The sequence below is a fragment of the Tachypleus tridentatus genome, chromosome 2 (assembly GCF_004210375.1).
Source record: "Tachypleus tridentatus isolate NWPU-2018 chromosome 2, ASM421037v1, whole genome shotgun sequence".
In the NCBI taxonomy this organism is placed as follows: domain Eukaryota; kingdom Metazoa; phylum Arthropoda; class Merostomata; order Xiphosura; family Limulidae; genus Tachypleus; species Tachypleus tridentatus.
Window position 1 is genome coordinate 27,998,769 of NC_134826.1, and position 22,411 is coordinate 28,021,179.

At 30.6% G+C, this 22,411-nt stretch overlaps 1 protein-coding gene across 10 annotated transcripts in view; it reads left to right on the forward strand.

The window, feature by feature from the left end:
* The window catches only part of Rbcn-3B (WD repeat-containing protein Rbcn-3B), a 233,508-nt gene that overhangs the window by 31,354 nt on the left and 179,743 nt on the right, over nucleotides 1–22,411 (forward strand). For all 10 annotated transcript variants that reach the window (XM_076481609.1, XM_076481650.1, XM_076481601.1 and 7 more), the window contains 2 exons: nucleotides 8,600–8,670; nucleotides 17,232–17,351. In XM_076481609.1, coding sequence (XP_076337724.1) covers nucleotides 8,600–8,670; nucleotides 17,232–17,351 — 191 coding nt within the window. The remainder of the gene's footprint in view (nucleotides 1–8,599; nucleotides 8,671–17,231; nucleotides 17,352–22,411) is intronic.

The following is a 22,411-nucleotide window of genomic DNA, read 5'->3' on the forward strand; positions in this document are numbered from 1 at the left end:
TTTTTGGGTAAAACAAAAACTCAGACTTTGGAAAACAAATTTTTTTTATTTGTTCAGTTTTTTAAAAATTTTATTTACTATAATTTTAAATTTCATTTGGAGATTTTTTTTCATTTAATTTTAACAATATTTTTTGAGGATCAAGGAAGAACAAATAAAGGTTTTCTTTACATATCTCTCATTCTTGCCAGTTTAACACAGCCATAGTGAACATTTACCATTTTTATTACATTGTGCTGTCTTTGTAATTTGATGGATTTTTGTGTTATAGGTTTCAGTTTCAACACCTTCTTTGTGTAAAACTCAGAATTTAGAAAGCTTCAAACCCTTCTCTGCATTGTGATATTTGTCAAACCTTTTGTTAGCAGACCCTAACTAATGGCTTTACAGGAAACCCTTGCATCAAAATATACTTCACTGTTATGATGTATTACTGAGATAGGATAGTGTAGAACATAGATGCTCAAAAATGAGGAGTGTGTTTTTGGTAACATATTTTCAGAATAATATTTTAGTTAATATGTTTCTTTGTAAATACAAAAATAAACGAAAGTTGATTGTGATGTTTAAGTGTTATTTTAAGGCTATACATTAAAATTAACTATAAGTATGAATGTTAATAAACCAAGTGTGATATTTTATCAGGAGTGTGCACAAGGTGGGTGGGTTGGCAACAAGCATGGGAACAGGTTCCCCAATAACATTTTGCATGTGGACATGGTTACTTTGTTGAGTGTAATGATACTTGTATACATATAATGTATGTGTTTGTTTATATATATATAAAATATGTATGTATAATGTGCCCTCTTCTGCTCCTCACTAGTGGTCAAGTGATATGCACAGGAATTCCGTGTGGGACAGAGATTTTCCCTCTTTAGTAATTAAATGTGAATTAACATTCTCAGTGTGAGACTGACTTAAGAATAGAACTTGATCAAGGGTTCTTCCAGTGAGACTGAAACACATTTTATTTTCATATGTTTTGTGACAGGGAGCTAACTGCTACTAGTAACATTTGCATTTTCTTCACTGATGGTTGTTGGTTTTACAAGACTCTTTTTCTTTTTGCCTTCATTGGATCTGGCATGGCCAGGTGGTTAAGGCACTCATGTTGTAATCCGAGGGTCGTGGGTTCGAATCCCCATCACACCAAACATGCTTGCCCTTTCAGCCGTTGGGATTTATAATATAATGTGAAGGTCAATCCCATTATTCCTTGGTAAAAGAGTATCCCAAAAGGTAGCAGTGGGTGGTGATGACCAGTTGCCTTCCCTGTAGTTTTGCACTACTAAATTATGGACAGCTAGTGCAGATAGCAGTCATGTAGTTTTGCTGAAATTCAAAAAACAAACAAACCTTCTTCACTCTTTTTTTTCTGAACTAAAAGTTTAAAATGGTCTGAGACATGATTTTCCCTTTCCACTCAAGATTAAGCTTCAAAAAAGTAAGTGGAGCCCAAAACTTTAAGAGTATGTGATTTGTGTGTACAAGTAGTCATATGATGGTGAAAGAAACTGAATTAATTTTAAACAGAATTTTCTGAGTTTTTGAGTGTGTGCAAATACTCTTTTTACTGCAATTCAGCAAGGAACAGAAAAAATTACATTTCTGTGCTGTAGTGCAACTTGAATGAAAATCATTGTTCCCTCCTGTCTCTGTGTAAATCTGCTTGTTTACTATAGCTGTGTGTACTAATTAGATGTCAAACTAGTTAATGTACTTATTTACTGATTGAATCATTTTGATATGAACTTGGGACACTACTGTATTCCAATTTGACTTCCCTCTGTTTTTCTGTTCTTGATCAAATTTGAAATGCTAGAATATATGGAAACATCACATTATCATTAGAGTACTTGTCCCTTTTAATGTTTTGTTGTACAGTTAGTGTGTGTGATTTAGTTTCTACTTGTTAAACTATTTGGGTAAAACATTTACTTCAAAAAGTGATGTGATGAAGTTTGTAAGATTTGTAATAACATTGCCTTATTGTATAGTGCAATTTACAAATAGAAGGTATTGTAGTACTGACCATTTGCAGTTCTAGCAAAAAGAATACTGTTAAATTTTATAAATCAAAAATCAGCAAAACAGCCCCTTCAACCTGTTGCATACAGAAACACGGCTGACCTATCCATACTAATAGACACCCTTACCTATTATCTCTCTCTCTTTCATACACAAATATATATACATCTAAGAGTGAATAAACACATTTAATACTCAGGAACAGTAAAGTATAGCATATTTCTGTACTTCCCTTAAGTTATATATTGTATTTTGTGTTAATTTTGCACAGTATATATTGTATTTCAGAAATGTATTTTTTGATATACAACAAGATAACACAGTACTATAAAAGTTTTATTAAAAAGAGGTAAAAATTAAATTCAAATTGAAGTGAAACAGAAAATGTCCCTAATGCAAGTTTTGTTGTGTCAATCAAGTATTGCATGAAAGGAATTAGAAACCCATGTGTGTGTCTGTATATATAAAATGCATAGCAGACAGATATAAAATGTATTACTTGTACTATATAAAATCCTATTGGCAATTTTAAAAAATTGCTTCACTAAATTTGAAAACATGAAAGATTTATTTTTAGTGTACTGCAATTATTACAAATTCTATGAAACTGTGTACACTTTTTGTAATTAAAAGAAAGAAAAATATAGTTTAATCAAAGTAAAAGTGTTACAAGAAAGTTTTAAAGAATGTATAAGATATAAACAGAAGTAATTAAGATCTTAAAAAATATCACAATGAAACCTTTTTAAGTTTCAAAGCTATATTTTCTTACAAATGTAGCATATAAGAGTATTTTACTTGGAGATTTCATATATTGAAAGCTCTTTTGAGGTTTTAAACTATTCCATCCAGTAAGGTTTTGAATGAAATAGTCTCTTAGTGTAACAGTGTATGTCTGTGGATTTACAATGCTCAACTCAAAGGTTTGATTTTTTTCAGTGGACACTGCAGACAGCCTGATGTGTCTTTCCAATTAAATAAAACAGTCCATACAACATGTGCAGTTAATGGATTCACATAGGCTTGGTAGAATTAAATGTTATCCATTTAAAATTAACAATTGTTGCATGTACTTTAACAGTATTTTTACCATTTGAATATTTTTCTTTAATAAAATTTTTTACAGTTGGACATTTGAAAACATTATAGTGTGTAAAGCATGTGTTGAAAGACAGGGTGCTTCAAAAAGTTCTAAGTTAAAAAATACATGCTCCTTGAGCACTTTCCTATAACATTGATCATGTTAAACCTTTCCTTTGTGTGAAAAGCCATGCCATTGCATTTGTTGACTTGCATTCAAAATTTTATTGAACATTTGTATAAATTTATGCCATTAAATTTGGTTATCAAACTGTAGATTATAATTCAAATTTTCATATTATACATTATTTAATTACTGTTCCCTGCTGGTACAGCAGTAGGTCTGCAGATTTGCAATGCTAAAATCGGAGGTTCGATTCTCCTTGGTGTTCTCAGCAGATAGCCCAATGTGACTTTGTTGTAAGGAAAACACATTTAATTCCTAAACTTAAATATTAACAAAATGCACTTAAGCTTTGATTTTTATGTTTTACGTGGTACATTAAATGCAACATTCCATTCATATTAGATGTTTGTGATGTCAAAATACAAAGTCTTTTGTGTTTTTATGAATTAGGAACTCAACTTAAGTATATTGACAAGCTGTAATATACAATTCAAATCTGCTATCTTTTTTTATATACTGAGTTATTGCTCATGGACTGAATCAAACACAGTATCCACTTCTTTCCATTTTTGAAAAGTAGTCCCTTAATACACTTTTATGTATGACATGTGAATGTCTCACTAGGGCTTTTCTCATTAATTTTCAAATATAAGAGCATTGTCTTTCTTTTGAGACCAACCTTCATGCTGGGAAGTTGAGTCTTTAGTCTTTTTCATATTTAATATTTTTTAAAACATAAATACAGCCAAGTAACTAAAACTGATAAATTTTGATGGAATTGTGGTATCAGTATAGTAATGTTTTTTTGGTTATTAAATTGTTAAGATATCCCCTTCCCCAAAAAAAAATCACATCCTCTATGTGAAATTTTAAAAGGCTTAGCAACTAGTTGTAACTAGAAGAGATAATTGTTTGCTTTACTTCTTTATTTAGTGTTCTATGTTTTAAAAAGAAGTTTAAGAACTTGTCAGTAAATAGTAATAATCTATATACATGTATAATAATTAAAATTTGACTTATTTTATTGAATACTAGTTTACTAAAACACAATCATGACAGATCACTTTTTAAAGATTAAAGGTCAGTTTTATATTATTGGATATGATAATATGAGTGCATCGTTATAATTTCTTTGTTGTTAGCCAGGCACAGCTGAAAAGTCAGTGTAATAAAAATAATAAATATATATAAATTTATAATGTTATGACTATTTGAGCTATTTTGTTTAAACATTTATGTTCTTGTGTTATAATTTGGTCATTTTAGAACAAAAAAGGCATAATTTAAATTTACTAATTTTTTTTTATGGTGGTTACGAGATTAGTTAAATCAATTCAATTCTTGCAAAGAGTTGTTAGTGAAAATAACATAAAATATACATTTTTCTTAAACATTTTATAACTGTGGGTATCAAAAGGGTTTTGTTTATGAAATTTGAAAATTGTTTTAGATATAAAAGTATTTTTAATCTTCAGATTTTGCATGAGAAAGAGTTGAAATGTTTACTGATTATCTGCTAACTTTTGTGAACATGTGTCTACTAATTTAAAAGTAATAGTACGAAAAAAAGATTAATAGATCAGTCCCAAGTATTGAACCCTTAAGTGACAGGTATTGTGTTTGAGGTCTGAAAAATCATATAAAGCCTTGGCACTGTAAAAGGGATGATTTCGAATGGTTCACTATTTGATTTATATAGGCAATATATTAATGTTTATAGAAAAATATTTTTATAATCAGTATTCAATTTAATCATTGGGCTTAATATATTACAAAGTAGTTCAGACAATTAGACAGTCACAGAAAACAACAGTTTGGATAGTTTCAAGAAATGTTTTTTTCAAAGTTGTGACATTTGGCAGTGTTATTTTTTATCACTTGCAGAATGAATTGCATTTGCTCTTCATATTTTGTTTTGGTATTTGTTTGACTGCTCCTTCTGACAGATAGTTTACCATTTTGACATGATGAACATATGTGGCAGCTTCCTGAAAACCAACATCAGTAGTCTAGTGTGTTAGTGGCAAGTTTAACAAGTTAAAGTTGATTGATATCAAGAATGTTGAGCAGGAGCCATGATTTTCTGTCAGTCAAAGATGGCAGTTTAGTCAATGAAAGTAATTATGGAAAAATCTGGCTACTTTCTTCAGTTGTTTTTCATATTTCACCTTGATCTGTTGATTCTGACACTAAGTTGGAGAAGAGAGTAAAACTGCAATTTCTACCCTTAGGTACCAGAAGTGACTGTTCCTGCTTTGTTGGATCAGTTGTACTATATATGTTTAGATCATTTCATAGCTGAAGATCATTGGAAGGGTCATCTATAGCAGAAAATGTGAACAACCAAAGTTTGAAGTGGAAGAGAGTAAGCTATGTGCACCATGCTGCAGCCAGTGGATTTCCACAGGGTGGGATTTCTTCTGGAAGTGTCAACATTGACTCAGCACATCCTTGATACTTGTTGCAAGGAGACAGTTACAGAGAAAGTCAGTAATTTTCTGCTGATGTTTAAGTTCACAATCGGAGATGTGCAGCATTGTAAAAGTTGATCATTTCTCAAGCAGTTTTCATGACTTCTTAAACTATTTTAGCTCAGGAATGTCCTTGTTGGATGTTGCATAAAATAATTCCTGCATACTGCACACACAGTTTTTTTCCATGATCTGATGGTGGCAAGCAAAGTAAAAAATCTTTCTTGTTAGGCAAAGCTTCTAACTGCACACAAGCACCTCTCTTCTATTTAGGGTTTGAAGCAGTAGTGTTAAAAAGAAGTCCAACAACATTAGAGTTTGGTACTTCTTATACAGTCTTAATTCCTCACACAAAATTATCTGTTTTCTTTTTGTTCCATGAGCATTGCTAAAAACATTTGATGCTCAGTACACCAAACTTTACGTGGCATGTGACCACTTTCCAACCGTAGTGTTCTGCCATCTGTGTTAAAACAGCTATCTCCCTCTGATTCTCTTGCTTAGTCTTCAACTTTTCATTCCCCACATCATCACTTAGATGTATGTTTTTGCAAGTGACTGCAGATAATAATTGTACTTATTGACATTTCAGCACCTTTTTCATCAGTTTTTCTTCTCATATATTTGCATTCTGTTCCAGGTTTTTTTTTTTATCTGTTTATTCTTACTGAATTAAAATGACCTTGCAGTTAAATGTATTGATGATGGAAGTTCCTGTTATGTTGAGAAGATACAGGCCTCATTTTTATGAGTGCTAGATTCCTATGTCACACACTTAACCTCTATAGGATATCTCACCTTTTACAGCTGGTCAATCAGGTGTGTGTGGTGTATTATGTTTCCTACTCCTCCTATTTTGCAGACATAGTTGATCAGATATTTATACTATTCAAGTTAACAGAATCATGTACCATCTCTCTTATGATATCTTGCATCCATTTTTTTCATTCCTCCCAAAGACCTTTGTTATCTGTGGGGGCCATTTGGCTTATACATACATTTCTTTACCTCTGATCTTATACCTGTGTTCCCATTTTGATCTTGATTGATTTCCATGTCAAGTTCACTTCCTGAAGTTTTATGTGAGGTGTAGCATCTCCATTCAGGCTTCATTTTGTACTTCTTGCTCCTATGGTAGTTTTGGGAATTTGTGCGGTTTTGGACCAAATGCTGACTTTCTCTTCATAATTCTGGTTGCTTGAAATATAACACTGTTTAGTTACTTACTGATGCTAAAGATGGGTTGTGGAATCTTGTCTGTCTGGTTTAGGTTGGGTAGATACTTAGCCATATTTAAATGTTTTTCTCAAGGGTTATATTTTTACAAACTGTCACTTCATTTGCTATTTCTTCTCATGTGGATATTGAGTTCACTTTCAGCTCTTAGCTCATAAAGCAGTTCTTAACTCTCAATATGGGCTCATTCCCAGGGGCCAGCTGTGGGATCATTTTCACTTGTATATAGTTTTAATACTATAACTTCTAATACAGTGAGTATGTTTTCACAAATTTGCCAGACTTTTAGTATTAAAAAAATCAGTATTTTGTAATAAATTATGATTACTAAAGATTTGTCTGAATATACAGTATTTGTTTTGCGTCTTGCCTTAAAAACCTGTAAATAAATTTTCAGTATTTTTTGAGTAAATCTTTATATTTTATCTGTTATTTTCTTTACCCTAACTATACACAATGTATACACTACATTGTGTTTTTAGGCCCAGTATCACAGTTAGATGGACATTCAGAATTGTCATTACCAGACTGGATGTAGAACTTACTGGATTGGGATTTTCTGAATTTATACTGACAGTTGCCACAAGACTTTGTTTTTCAGACCTGTTTCATATCAAATAGGAATTTTCTCTCATCATTTTATTTTTTCTAGTGTACTTTGTCTTCTAATCGTAAAAATGCCTTCTAGTTTTTTCAAGCTTTCAGAAATTAAATATATTTTTCTGTTCCAGATTTTGTAATTGGGCTGTTTTTAGTTTCTTCTGAGCATAGTGTGTGAAATAAAAATGTAATTATTTAGTTTTTCAACAAATAAATTTCCCTTATTTCATTTGATTTACACATTTTCCTCTTCTGCATTGTTCTGTAACCATACAGATTCAAAATCGTAGTTTTGACTTTGTCTTTTCTTGGAGTAGTTATTCTTGCTTTGTTCCATTTATTCTGAATTTCATGTATTGACCTCTGGCTTCAACTTCATCCTTTGCAGGAATTCTGAAAGCTGAAAGTTCAGGTGCAGATTTTCTCACTTACCATTTAATCTGATCCTTCTTCAAAACAGCCTAGTCCATTGTTTATCAATCAGTCTGAATAAACAAAAGTTAACAAATTTAATGGTAGTGAATTTGGATGATATGTTCAATATTTAAAATATTGCATTAAAACATCTGCATTAAAAACCTAAAAGTCCAAAGCAATTTCTCATCTTTGAATTAAAGTAAAATTGATAATGATTACAAAATGACAAGTTTCAATAGGTTTTTGAACATTTTAAAAATTTGTGGTGCTGGTGGCAAAGCTTTAACATCTTCAGTTGTTCTGGAAATGAATGTGTAACAAAATGAGCAGTGGAATAGGAAAAGGTAGAGGGAGTATGCTTTTGAACGTCTCTTTTTGTAATTACAATATATCTGCTGTGTTGGACACTGTAAAATTTATTATTATAAATTATTTTTTTTGTATTGTTAGTTCTTTTATTTACTTTTTTTGAACTCTGATTTTACAAAACTTTATTTGTCATGCTCTGTAAGTGGTTTGTTATCGGAAATAGGAGGATATAGTTATATAACTATTTCTATTCTTTAACAAAGTTGCATGTTAATTTAGTTTTTTCTGCATAAAACTTAATTTCTTATTGATTTTTGTGTTTCTGCAGATGATGTGGTGGTTGCTTTGTCAGCTTCAGGGACTGTCAAAGTTTGGACACTTTCAGGAATTGAAGTTAAGGTACTAAATTTTATCTTGCTTTTAATTTGTGAAGGAGGGAACCACAAAGTATTTTCAAGGCTTTTTATTTAAAAAAAATAATAATCTTACACTGCAGTTTATATATTTCATGTAGTTATTATTTTATTTTGCTTCACTGATTGTAATGGTAAGGTACTGATAATAAGTTAGAACAGCTTGATTTGCTGTACTGTATCAGATGATATAGTAATTGTCATCTCATTAAATATCGCAACCGTGACATGTAGTATGTGACTTCCAGTCTTTCCCAAAATAACTCAGAAGAATCAGAAAGTATAAAGAAGCTTATTGGACTTAATGGTGAGAGTTTCTTGTGTTTGAAGTTTAGTTTTGACATTTTAGTTGCCGATAGTAGGTTGCTGGAGTGCTTATCAGTGGATAAAGTTACTGCTTGTGTGCATAACTGTTACGTTTGATATTTATGGATTTTGTTGTGGACTACTTGCTACAGTTAAATGCCTGTGGAAGAGTACTAGCACATTCTACAAGTTTTCATGTCAGTAACTTCAGAAGTTATAATATTGGATGATAAATATGTTGACCAAGAAGTTAACAGGCCAAGCCATGTCCTAAGAAGTATTTATTGACATCTGTGCCACAGATTATAAAAATAGTATAGTCATAAAACATTCCTGTACATTGTGCTGGGCATAAGGAATGTTTGGAAGATAAATCCATGTCATGTATGGACAGTTATTGGGTAGATAAGCCAAAAGGAAGAAAGGGGCTACCCAATATTTGCACAGTTATTTAATAAGCCTAATTTCATGTAATTTTATCTGGAAAGAATGGGCTGTTTTGTAGTTGAGTTTTCTTAAAAAATATTGTAAAAATCTAGAGTTTATGTTATTGTCTTCTTTGAATAGTAAAGTATATTTATTTTATTATAAAAGTTGTTAGTTATTTATTTTGTAACTGTTATAACAATATGTATAATTGATAAATTTTTCTTTTCAGTGATGAATTAAGCAGATGTAACTGATTTTTTAGTGCTGTAATAAAAGAGAACTATAAATACTGAAAAACTTATCTGCAGTCATTTTTTATATGAAAATAATATTAATAGAACGTCATTAAAACTTGAGTAAAAAGAAACTGAAATAGCAGTGGACTTATAGCATACCTTGTGGAATAACCATATTTTATATTTATTGGATCACTTGTTGTTTCTCCAGTTCTTGTTATTGCAACCATATTATTCAATGAATTCATGAACCAGTTATGTAACTTATGTGCCATATAAGTACTTTATTTCTTGTTTTTCATGATTATCTTTTATTTATTATTATAAAAGTAATTGAAATGTAAAAATTAAACATTTTAGGTTAGATAAGGTAAAATTAATAATTTTTCACCCATGTATGCTCACAAGCATCTCATGAAAAATTAATGTGTAAGATAATTTAAAACCATTGTGTGTGAGCTACAGGTGTGCCATATGATTTACAAATTATATGATGTTAATAGCAGTTTGACATGGGTCAAAGGGCAGTAAAACAATAAAATTTAGGTACAAATAACTGTATAGTGTTATGAGTTTATAAACCATTTACAAGAAACAAATGTAGTTTCATGTTATGATTTGAAGTTTTTTAGAAAGGAAACAAAACAAGTATAATTTAGATTTATTTCAATTTTATTTTGCTAATTATAAGGTTGGTCAAATTGATCAGCCTTGTGTGTAAGGTTAAGAAAATAGAAGATAAAATGTAAACTTTTGCTAAAAAAGTTTGAAATTTATTTATGAGATTTTTAGAGATTATGCATGTAAAATTTAAGATTTTTTGAGAAGAAAAGTAATTTTAAAATTATATGAAAATCACTAGGTAGACAAACTAGTTTTAAAAAAGCATTTAGAAAAAACCTTTTTTTGTGGGTAAAATGTGTCAAGTGTAGTGAAATTTACCAAATTTTATGAAAATACACATACTGTATTAAACTGAATGGTGTGACAACAATAATGAGTATGTAATGGTCAATTCAAATCACTCTGGGCTCAGTGGATAACACTGACCTCCTGACCCAAAGTGATGATCACAGTTTCCATCTTAAGCTTTGAACATATTGTTTTGTATTTTCTTGAAATTTTTCAAACTTGTGATAAACATGAAAAATCTTTTGTAAATAAAAGAAAAAAATCAGATTTTTTACTTAAGTATTTTTACTAAAAATTTGTCTGCGAATGTGTGGAGTTGGCGTTGTCTGCTTTGAGTTCAAAGTGATATAAAAAAATCCTGAGATTTTTAATTTGCATTTTCTAAAACTTTCTGAAATAAATATCAGATTATATTGTTTCTCCCAGAAAGGGTTATATTTTTCAGTTATTTTATACAAAAGTCATTCAATTTCACCTACTTGATAACCACTGTAAGAAAATTAAGAAAATCTATATTACCTTTTTTTTTCTAGAATAACTGCAAATTGTAAAAGGAAATCACAGTTTTGGATCTTAAATAGCTCTAATTTCATAACAGTATAAATCTGTTTATACATTATTTTATTCACTGTGTTTATCTGATATTTGATTGAGTGAAACGTTGGCTTTCTGTTGGTTATAAGTAAATTCCTTACTTCTTGGAGAGGAAGTAGATAAATTAGTGAAAAAGAAAGGCCTAGTGAGCAAATACCACAATTCACGTTCTATTGGAAATTGAGGATTTTAAGAACATTTCTTTATGAAATTAAAAATTTACACAATACTGAAGTTTGATTTATTAACTACATTTTGATTACAAGCTTAAAGTAGTTTATTATTATTATATACAAATAATTAACTTTTCAATGTTATTTTCTAAAACATTGTGACTTGCTATTTGACCTGCTCATAGGAAGAAGGTGAAGCTATTTATTCATGCTTGTTCTAAACTGAAAATTTAAAAACCAATTAGGTTAGATGAGAAAACATAGGTGAAAAAATATGAGTATTGTCATGATATTTTGTGGAGGAGCATGCTGCCTGCCATCTTGTGAAATATTTCTTTTAATCTGTAAAATTTAGCTTTAAATTAGATGTTTTTAATAAACAGCATCTCAGATCTTTTGGTTCAATAATAAAATTCATCATAAAAAAATGAAAAGAACTCTATTTGTAGTTAACTACTTTCTGTAACAATTTTAGGCCTGTTGGTTTATTATTAACCTGAATAAAAAATAGCATTTTGTGGTATATTTTTGTGAGCCAACCCTTATCAGTTCTGATACTGAACAGAAAGCTTATTGGATGGTGACTTGTGGAAGAAGGAAAAAAAACACCTGAAATACGGTTTATTACATACCTACGATTTTGAACCACAAGGGACAAATTTAACCTCCTTGGCAGTCTTGGGGTAAGCTTTACTTTCTCATTCTACAGCATTTAACCAGAGATTTTCTGCTAACTGTGCGCTTCTGCCATTTATTTGACACCATTAAACACTGTGGGAAGGACCAAAACACACACTTAAAGCTCTAGAACTTACACATCATATTCAAATTCTAATCACTAAATGCAAATTACAATTAAATATTATGATTTTTTGTTTTGCATTTAATATAAGTTTATACTAAGTTACTTTTCTGCTATTAGAAGTATCATACAAAATAATTGTTTATTTTGTACACATTAAATAGTACAATGTACCTGCATGATATGAGTTTAGGATATTTAGAAAAGAGGACTGGAAAGAGGTTGTAGGTGGTTTTTTTATAAGTCAGTTTCACCATTTTGCTTTAAAATTTCCTAGTTTTCTTGAAAACATTCTCTCAAAGGGGGTGGGGATGGAGCCTTTGTATCTACCCTTGCAATGCATTCAAGAAAGTGTTAGTGGTTGGTATCTGTTACATTAAATATGTATACACACATGGTTGGTAAATTTAATATTAAGTAAGGGAACTTAAAATTTTGCAAAAACAAATAGATGTGTATGGTGCAAATGATTCACAAGTACGTGAATGCCGAGGAGGTAATATATTTTTATAAGAAATCTAGGCTTATCAGTTTTTCCAATATTTTACTGGTTTCCAGCACTGAAATCATAATTTGATGATTTGTTTATCCTAAATATCACTTGGAAATGTATTGCTTTGTTACACTGCATAAGAGTTCGGAGAGCAGTAAGGTAACTAAAAGCATTTGTGAAAGATTAAGAGACTTGATGCTTTTAACATAAATATTTTAACTGTCTTTTATAATATGTGGTATTTCTATTAAAAAAAATTTAATTCATATTTTCCAACTTTTCGTTTAGTGTGCATTGATGGTATCATTACTGTTAGTTCGAGATGATACATTAAGTTCTATCAAGAAAACAACTTGATATTTAGGATGTGCTAGAGGTCATGTGAATGAAATATACAATGCAAGATAAAACTGTGTGTATGAATGTAAACTGTTACACTCAGGCTGACTCAGTAAAGACTTCATTAATTCTCAACAAATCTTTATTAAAATTACTTTATTAAAAATCTGACACTATTTTTATATCATACTTATATTTATTGTTGGTAATTTAATGAATTAATTGATTAATAGGAATTAATGTTTCTGATTATTATTAATTTTATTGTCATGAAAATAAGTGACTAATTGAAATCATTGTTTCTTATTACTTCAGTAATCTATCAAAACTAATTAGATTGATTAAAAAAAAATAATCATCTGATTGAAATGTTTTTAACTATTCTCTCTATACAAGTAATTGAAATACTGCCAACAAAGAAACAATTGCTTATTCTTTCTAAGTTATAGCAAAACTACAAAGATTATCCATCACTTTATTTAATTTTAACTTCTGATACCTGTTAACAGATGGTAGCTGCTAGCACCCACTGCCATCCTTTTTTTCTTTCTTTTATTGAACTGCTAAGTGGAGGAAAGGTGACTGACAGCAACCATTCTCAATGCGTTTTCTTTTTATTTTAACTACTGACTAGAGGGAATGCAAATTTTGTCATTTTGTGGCTTTGAGGAACACTTCACTGATCAGATAATGGTACATCCACTTAATTGATGAAGTACCTCCTTATCCAGTTCTATTTCTAGTGTTTGCTTAAATCTTGCCAACTTTAGTGATGAAACACTCTGTACATTTAAGGCTATAGTATGTATAATTTCTTTGTTACATAGTTGGTTAAATTGGTTGAGGGTTAAAATTATAATGGCAAATCTTTTTAGTCTTTATTCTGATACTTTAATGGCAAATATTAACCTTTTGCATCTTTATTTTTTTAGTATCAAGATTTGACGTGAAGGACTGTTACATGCGTAAAAGCAAAAATAAAACCAGATATTTTCAACCTAGATACTTTATCTTATCATTGTAAACTATTTACATAGTTGTTTTTTTCCAGTGAAATAAATTATATTTTGTGGTAGTTACAAGATCGATCAGATGTTCAGAATCTGTATATATTGTTAGGGAAGAGAAAATATATGTTACTGATAGAAGACTTGATATTTATGTGTGAGGTTCTAAAGGTCATACAAATGAAATTTAAAAACTTAAAAAATATTTTTAATCTTAACATTAAAATTACCTTGCTCTTGGACAAACACGTCAGAACTGATTGCAGATTATTTCTTACTGCAACCTCATTTTGTTACATACTTTTTTGCTAAATATTTTTCTCGGTGTTGCAGGTTCTTTTATTGCACTCCATTTGTGTGTCATAACACATTAATATGACAGTTTTGTTTCAAATGCCTCATTTTTGTATTTGTGACATTATTTTAATTATTTCCATTATATTTTTCAGTTAAAATTGTGTTCAATGGTGTGGTTCTGGACTTGTAAGGCTAAAATACAGGTTCTTTATTTCGTGTGATGGACACAGCAGATAGTCCATTGTGGCTTTGTTCTGAAACAAACAAACAGTTTGAAATCATATACATAATTTACAGTTTTGGATTCATTTTCAGCTTGATAAAAGGTATTCACCCCAAACATAGCATAAATAAACAAATTTTTATTCAGACGTGTTTGTCATTAACTTTCATTAATAACTTTTAATACCTTTCAGGTCTGCTTCATTTTCTATAACTTTTATTTTTTCAGGTATAAACATCTGCCATAATTACTAAGATTTTTTATTTTTTTTTACATCAAACACATTATGTTTATATTGATATATTATAAAAATCAAAGAGTTGATTATGATGATTTTGAAAATGATTCATTACTTTTTATAAATTCACACATTGTGATGACTTTTGGCTTGCTTTAGATATGTTATCTGTGTTAAGAACATAGAAATGTATTTAAAAATATATGCTCCTTGTGATGGAAACCATTCGGATGAACAACTTGAAGTACATAGCCAACTATCAAATGTCAATCTAGCTGATAGACATTTTGTAATTGGAAATTTTAATGGAAGAATAGGAAGGAGATATTAGTGGAATGAAAGGAAAACTAGGGCAAAAGAGCTCATTGGTGAATTGAAGAAATAAGGAAAATAGTAAAAGCACAGAAAAAGGCTTTCCAAGCATGGCTAAAAGATAAAAGTAATGAAAAATACATCAATTTCCAAATAGCAAGGAGAGAGAGAGATCAACAGAAGAATAAATAAAATCAAAGAAAAATCATGGGAACAGTTTGGAATAAACCTTGGAACAGAGGAGAGAACAGCAGCCAAAACTTTCTACAAAAAAAGTTAAAACAGTACAGATGTTGGAAGCAGATTATAACCAATTTAAAATAATCAGTAATAAATAGGGTAAACCCATGCTTGACAGTGAGATGGTACTTGACAGATAGCGAGATTATTTGTATGATATGCTTAATCTAAATGAATCAACAGATAGTGGAGGAGAAAAGAAAATAACATTTGGGCCATGCTAATGATTATTAGAAGTGGAAAAGGCATTTAAAACAGCTCCAAGTAATAAAGCAGCTGGCAAAGTTGGTTTGATGTCAGAACTGATCCAGGCCAAGGAAGAAGCCAGTACCAGATAGTTAAGAAGACATTCTAAGTTGCCTGGAAGTAGCATAAAACACCCAAAGATTGGCACAGAGCAAGCAATCACAGTTCCCATGTGAAAAAATAAGGGTAGCAAAAGAGATTGCACACAGTACAGAAAGATACCACTCCTAAGTCATATAGGGAAACATATATTAAGATCATTGAAAGGAGGCTATGATCAGTCATTGAGCAATAACTTTCAGAATCACAGGGGGGTTTCAAGCAAACATAAGCCACACAGATGCTATTTTCACTCTGAAACAACTGATAAAAAAGAGTAGAGAACACAGCCAAAGTCTGAAATTAGCTTTTATTAACCAAGAAAAGGATTTGAAAGAGTAGATCAACTAAAACTATGGGAAACATAACAGAAATGTGGTGCAAGTGAATGCCTAATAAGAGTATGCCAAAGTCTATATAGGTTAAGTATGAGCATAGCAAGAACTGAAGTATGGAAATCAACACCCTTCAAAGTAACATCAGGCCTGAGAAAGGGATGTGTACTATCTCCCCCTTCTCTTTAACACCTATATTGACAACATTGAAAATAAACCAACCCGTTAGAAGAGGATGACATCAGTAAGCTCCTTTTTAAAGATGACCAAACCTTCATTGCTGAAAGAAATAGAAACTGTCGGATCATGTGAATCAATTGGACATCAGCTGCAAAGCTTACAATATAAAAATAAATACAGAGAAGGCAGAAGTAATGCCTATTGGAAGGCAAAGTGAAAAATGAAAATTTTTGTGAATAATACTGACATTAAACTTAGAGAAGAATTTAAGCATTTGGGTAGCATAATTATTGAAAATGGTAAAATGGAGTAAGAAGTAAACATCAGATGCATCAAAACAAATTAGGGTTTAGGAGAGCTTTTGCCACTGCTGCAACATAAACATATCCCAGAAAGTTAACCTTATAAAAACTGTATTCCTTTTAACACTGTGCTATCAGTGCTACATCTGGACTTTAAACAACTTCAGAAGAGTAAGATCACTACAATGAAAATGAGATATCTGAGACAAGTCCTTCGAGTATTACATCGATAGAATCAGAACTGAAGATATCCAAGAAAGACTGGGAGTTAGCCCAGACCTAGAACATATAAAAAAGCAACAAGTAAAATATTTGGCTGCCTCACTCAGATGCTTTTGAATAAATTGCCACAATGAGTGACAATACAGCAACACAACATATGTAATGCAAGGGGAAGACAAAGGAGGAGGTGGAATCAAGACTTCATAGAGAACATTAAACACCATGAAATCACCCTTGGAGAAACTCTGAAAAAGTAGCAGCTGCATACTACTGCTGTGACCATCGAGGCTACCACCAGCCTAGCAATATTGTTTAGCTATTAAAACAAGTTCAGCTGTGGTTGTTGGAAATAACAATTCCAATACTGAAATGAATTGAATGGTGTATTGTAACATTTATTTGATATATTTCTTGTTTACAAATTAAATAGGCTGTGTCTTTTAGGAAATGTCTTAAATAGCTGTGAATAAGTTTAATCTTGAATAGTGTATCTTGTTTGTTACAGTAATTAAGAATATTTTTTTTCCGTTACTGTTAAAAAATAATTATGCTTATTCATTAGATTTCAGAACCTGTGTTTGAGGATGAATCCAAGCCAATTCGTTGCCTGAATGCATTAAAGTTAACATGCTGTGCTTATAACCAAAGAACTGTGTTGATTGTTTGTACAAAATATTGGCAGGTAAGTTTGAAAAGTTATTATTACTTGTTGTTCTAACATGTACTGACTCTTATTTCTGGAAGTTACGTCACTGCAAATGGTGGCACTTTAGATTTTTCTATTTGTTATTATAATGCATATGAAGATGAATTTATTTTTACCAGACCTTTATTCATAAGAAGTATCTGAAATAAAGTAAGTGTTCTCATGGATAGATAGAACAATTATGACTCTATAAAACAAAGCTCAGTTATTTATGCTGGTCTAGAGCCAATATTTTATTAAAAATAAAACTTTGCTCTTTGTTGTACACAATACCTTTTTCAATGCTGTTTTTGTGAATTCAGTACTTTGGTATATAGAAATTTTGAAGAGTGTTTTGGTGTACAAATCTTAGAATATTTTGCCATAGTTGAAGTTTTTTTTACATTTTAGGGTTTAATTTGCATAACTTGTTTGTAGTGATAAAAAAAATATCCACTTGTTTTGTGTGAAATATCATAAACACTTAATGAGGATCTCACCTGGACTTGGTGCTATGTAAACTTTGCAAAACAATTACATATATGGTGTTCCATTTTACCCTATTCATTAAATATTATGCTTTACAGTTGTTTCACAGATGTTGTTGGAGGTTTACAGTAGTTTTATCAGTATCAGTAGATGGTTTTCTCTTGTCTTGGGCAGGTTAAAGTGCACACATTGTGACATTTTGGAGTTATTTTCTAAATTTCATTAAATAATTGTTACCACTTATGTCAGTTTCACTGACATAAAAATGTAGATTAGAATTGAAATTTTAATAATATGTTTTAATTTCATTATTTAAAAGGAAATGCATATAAAAAATGCTAAACTTTGATTTTAGTGTGCCACATAACACATTTTCTTGCCTTATAACTCAGTTTACGTTTTATTATGCCAACATACAACACATACATTAGCTAATGAATTGGATATGGATAAGTGAAATATAAAATATGAATTTCCCACTCCTACCATATCAATATTTTTAGTGATTCTAGAAGAATGGCTCCTCCCACTGTTCCATTCTTTTGAAACCTATTGTCTAGTCACACCTACTACTACTAATTAGCATATTTTTGTAACCAATAGAAAGAGCAAGTTCCCATGTATGTACATCTGATAGTTGTTTCTAAATAGTTTGACAGAGAGAGAAAGTAACAATTTTGCCAAAACTGTTTGAGAGTGATGACTAAGTCATTGCTTTGAATGAGAATATGATCTTTTTATAATCCACATATAGCTTACTTTAGAGATCCAGGTAAATTACAAGAATTTTGTGTGTACTAACACAGTAATTTAAAATGTTTTTGGTTTTATAAAAGTTATGTTTGAAGCATACAAAAATGCTTATCTTTTAACCCTCCACTCAGAATAATATACAAGGCTTAGCATGTGCAGCAACATTTTGTAACACTAAGTACTCAAAATTTTTATTTTTAGTGTATTTATTTATTATTGTATCATTAAGAAAACTGAAATTTAAATACGAGTTAAATAGTAATATATACAGTAAAATCTGTCTAAGGTGGAATTGCATGGGACCGAGTAAAATTTCTGGCTTAAGCAGGTTTTCCAGCTTAGACAGTGAACGTGCATTTCCTTAATTATATATAATTTTTAAGCAAAACATTATACTTGCTTGACTCAAGGGAAGTAAGACATTTGTGAATAAAGTTATTGTACTGTTTATGCTATGTTTATTAGAATAAGAACAAAAATAGACATTCAAAATATACATAAGTACACAAAATCTATATTAAATGTATTTGAAGAAAGTATCCAGTTTCAACTGTTTCGTTGTTTTTTAAATGGACTTTCTCATGCGGTTAAAAGAGAAGGCCAATTTTATGGCCTTTTCATGAAGTTCATTTTCCCCCCTTCATTTTTGCATACAATTTGTTAGTGTTAATATAACTTAACACTTGCAATGAAGTAGGAATTTCTATTTCCTCAGTCTTTTCCATTTTGTTCATCTTCTGAATCTCTCGCACTGTTACCATCTTGCAATTCTATTATATATTTTAAATTAGTTTTATCAGTTTCTGTTAAAACATTCTTGTCAACGCTCATTAAACTTTCCACATTCAAAGAATCATCTGCATTAGTTTTCTCAATCAGAGTTCGAATTTCACTAGAATCATCAAGACAAACAACTTTTCCACAATCTCTGCCATTATCAAAAATAAATCCACAGTTTTGAAAGCACTTTATTATGCATTTGATTGAATGACTTAAAAATGCAATTGCATCTAACGTGTCAATTTTCATGGTCATTTGAGATGCTCTCTTATGGTCATCTGTGTTTGCAATAATATGCTGAAACATCAATTTTATACACTGTATAATTCTATTATCTAGTGGCTGTAGAACTGATGTTGTACGTGGAGGTAGAAAGACTAAATGAACATTTGAAAGTTGAACTTTTGGGTGACAAGTTGCATTATCTAGGAAAACTAGAATATTCCTATTTTCTTGTTCCATTCTTTTGTTTAATTTGTTCAGAAAATCCTCCAATGTATCACTTGTCATCCGTGCTTTATTATTTGCTTTCCAATCCACAGATAGTTGATTCTCCTTAAATTTTTGAAACAGTGCAGATTTTCACTTTTACGTATTACCCATGGTTTCTGTAGTTTTCCATCAGCAAATGCGACCAAAAGTCAATCGTTCTTTCAAATAGAAACCTCTGGAATATTGATGGCTGAAAAAAGAACAGAATATATTTAACAAATATTTACTGTAACAAAATTTCCGAGAAATAAATAATACTTAAAGAAATTATTAATTAAACAAGAAATTAATATTTAATCAAAAACATTTTTTCTGTCTTACTTGCATTCTAGTCGTACTTGTTGATAGATGAGGTAGGAAAAAAATAGTCTTCCATCCACATTAGGCAGGTTTTGCCATATAGAGGGCCTTTTATAAGAGAAATCTTAAGATAATGCTACAAAAGTTTGATATTTCCACCTTGTACAGGTTTCTGTCCTATGCAGTTTCTGGCTTAGACAGGTTTTACTCTGTGTGTGTTTGTATTATGTATGTATGTATAGAAAGTTAATGCTTAAACAGTTAAGCAAAATAAAATCAAAATGAAGTTCTGTATTAAAAACCGTGAATCCAAACCTGTAATAAATGACATTTTAATGACCAAACCAGCCTGAACAAAAAACAAAATTAAATATAATATGCTGCTTAAATTGAAAGGATTCCCAGAGTACAGGCTATAATGTGAGATATGAAATATACCCTTGGTTTTGGAGGTGGCTGAAGAAGTAGGATCCACATTGCAATGGGGATGCACCACTTAACAGTCTTAACCTTTGCCAATGTCACAGGAAGAAACTCAAAACAATAAATACAATGAAATCATCATAAGAAATGCAAGTTAGGAAAGTAAGATGTTGGTGCTCAATCTCACAGTGCTCCCCTTTTTTTTCTTTTATAATATTGTTCATTGCATGCAGACAGCTATGGGAAGATGACTGCTTTCCATGGTAAAAGAAAAGAAAGAGAAATGAAATAAGATACTGCCATATGTAATGTATGGTAGGTGAAATATTGTATTTTGTAAAATATATGTATTATAGTTGGATATTTGTATTTTGTAGGCAAATATTTAGTTATACATACTAAATATGTATTCTAATTGTCTGAACTTAGGTAAAATTGAAGTAAATTATGCAGCATTATAAACTTAACATAAAAACAGGTGTATTCATACATTTAGAAAGGGAAATGTTTTACATATGTCGGAAATAATGTATACAAATGTTTACACGCATCTAAGAGGAATAATGTACATACAAATTGCATTAATTGAAAACAAATACATAAAGCTGTGCACAGAAGCAATTGTATGAATGGATGGAAATTTATATGGGTATGTATTTTGCTAATTTTGATGCATGAAAGGGAGCATCTCTACTGTAGATACAATTGTATGAATACTAAAGGAAACTTTACAAAAAATATTTCAGTCAAAGAAAAACTGAAACATTGCTGTACATTTAAATACAGTATAGAAAATCAAAAATGCTACTAAAATATTTCTTTAAAACTTTAATTGTAAATAAAATATAAGGGTAGAATCTTTTATGTATATATGAAATCTTAACTTGTTTCAAGAGTTATCTGTATTGTAAAACTATTTAGTGTTTCATGCAGAGAAATTCATCACAAAGTGTGTTATAAATATTTCATTTTGTGGAGTGCATAGTCTATATCTCTTTCTATTTTCTTTTTATTCACAAGTATAGGAAGATGCCTGACAAGAGTGAGTCTCAGGTGATGATGAATCCTATACAATTCTAGATAGTAGTATACCAGGTCTGTTTTGAAGTGAAGGCTCAACAAGACTTGTGATTAGGTCCGTTCTGTGATAATGCAAGCTGATTGGTCTGTGTTTTGTACAGATTGTAAACATTTATAATTGTTAAGTCCAAGAGTTTGGGAAAACTATGTTATATTATTTTATTGTTCTTCATTCAGTAGAATAGTAACTTAAGTGTTGGTCATTCAGGCTTACTACTCCATAAATTTGTTGTAGTCCACAGTCAATTGAGGTTTGGCAACTTTAACAATTCTCTCTCTCCTTGTCACTGTTGTCGTAGTACTAGCTTATCAGTCCTTAGCTATCAGAGTTCCACATTTAAAAAATTGTGCTTTCCCTTGCTGTAGATTTGTATTGTTGTGGGAAGTACACTCTGTCATCCCTGAATGTTTCACAATCATAAGTTTCTGTACTCAGCAGTTTGCCAAAAAAATAAGGGGAAGTGTAAAAGTTGTCCATGAAAACCTGGTGTCCTAGTGTCTTGTATTGGTCCATTAGTTCCTTCACAATGTTGTCTGTTAAACCTCTATCTAGTACTTGTCTCTCTTTGGTTGTGTAGATTTTAAACATCAGATAATATCTACTCACAGCTACTGCCATGCCCCACAACATGATACCCTACTTGATAGGTTTTATTGGTAAATTCTGGAGAAAACTAATTCTACATTTTGTCCCTAACATATTCATTTATAGTTAGTTCCTTGTTAGAAGAGTAGTGGGA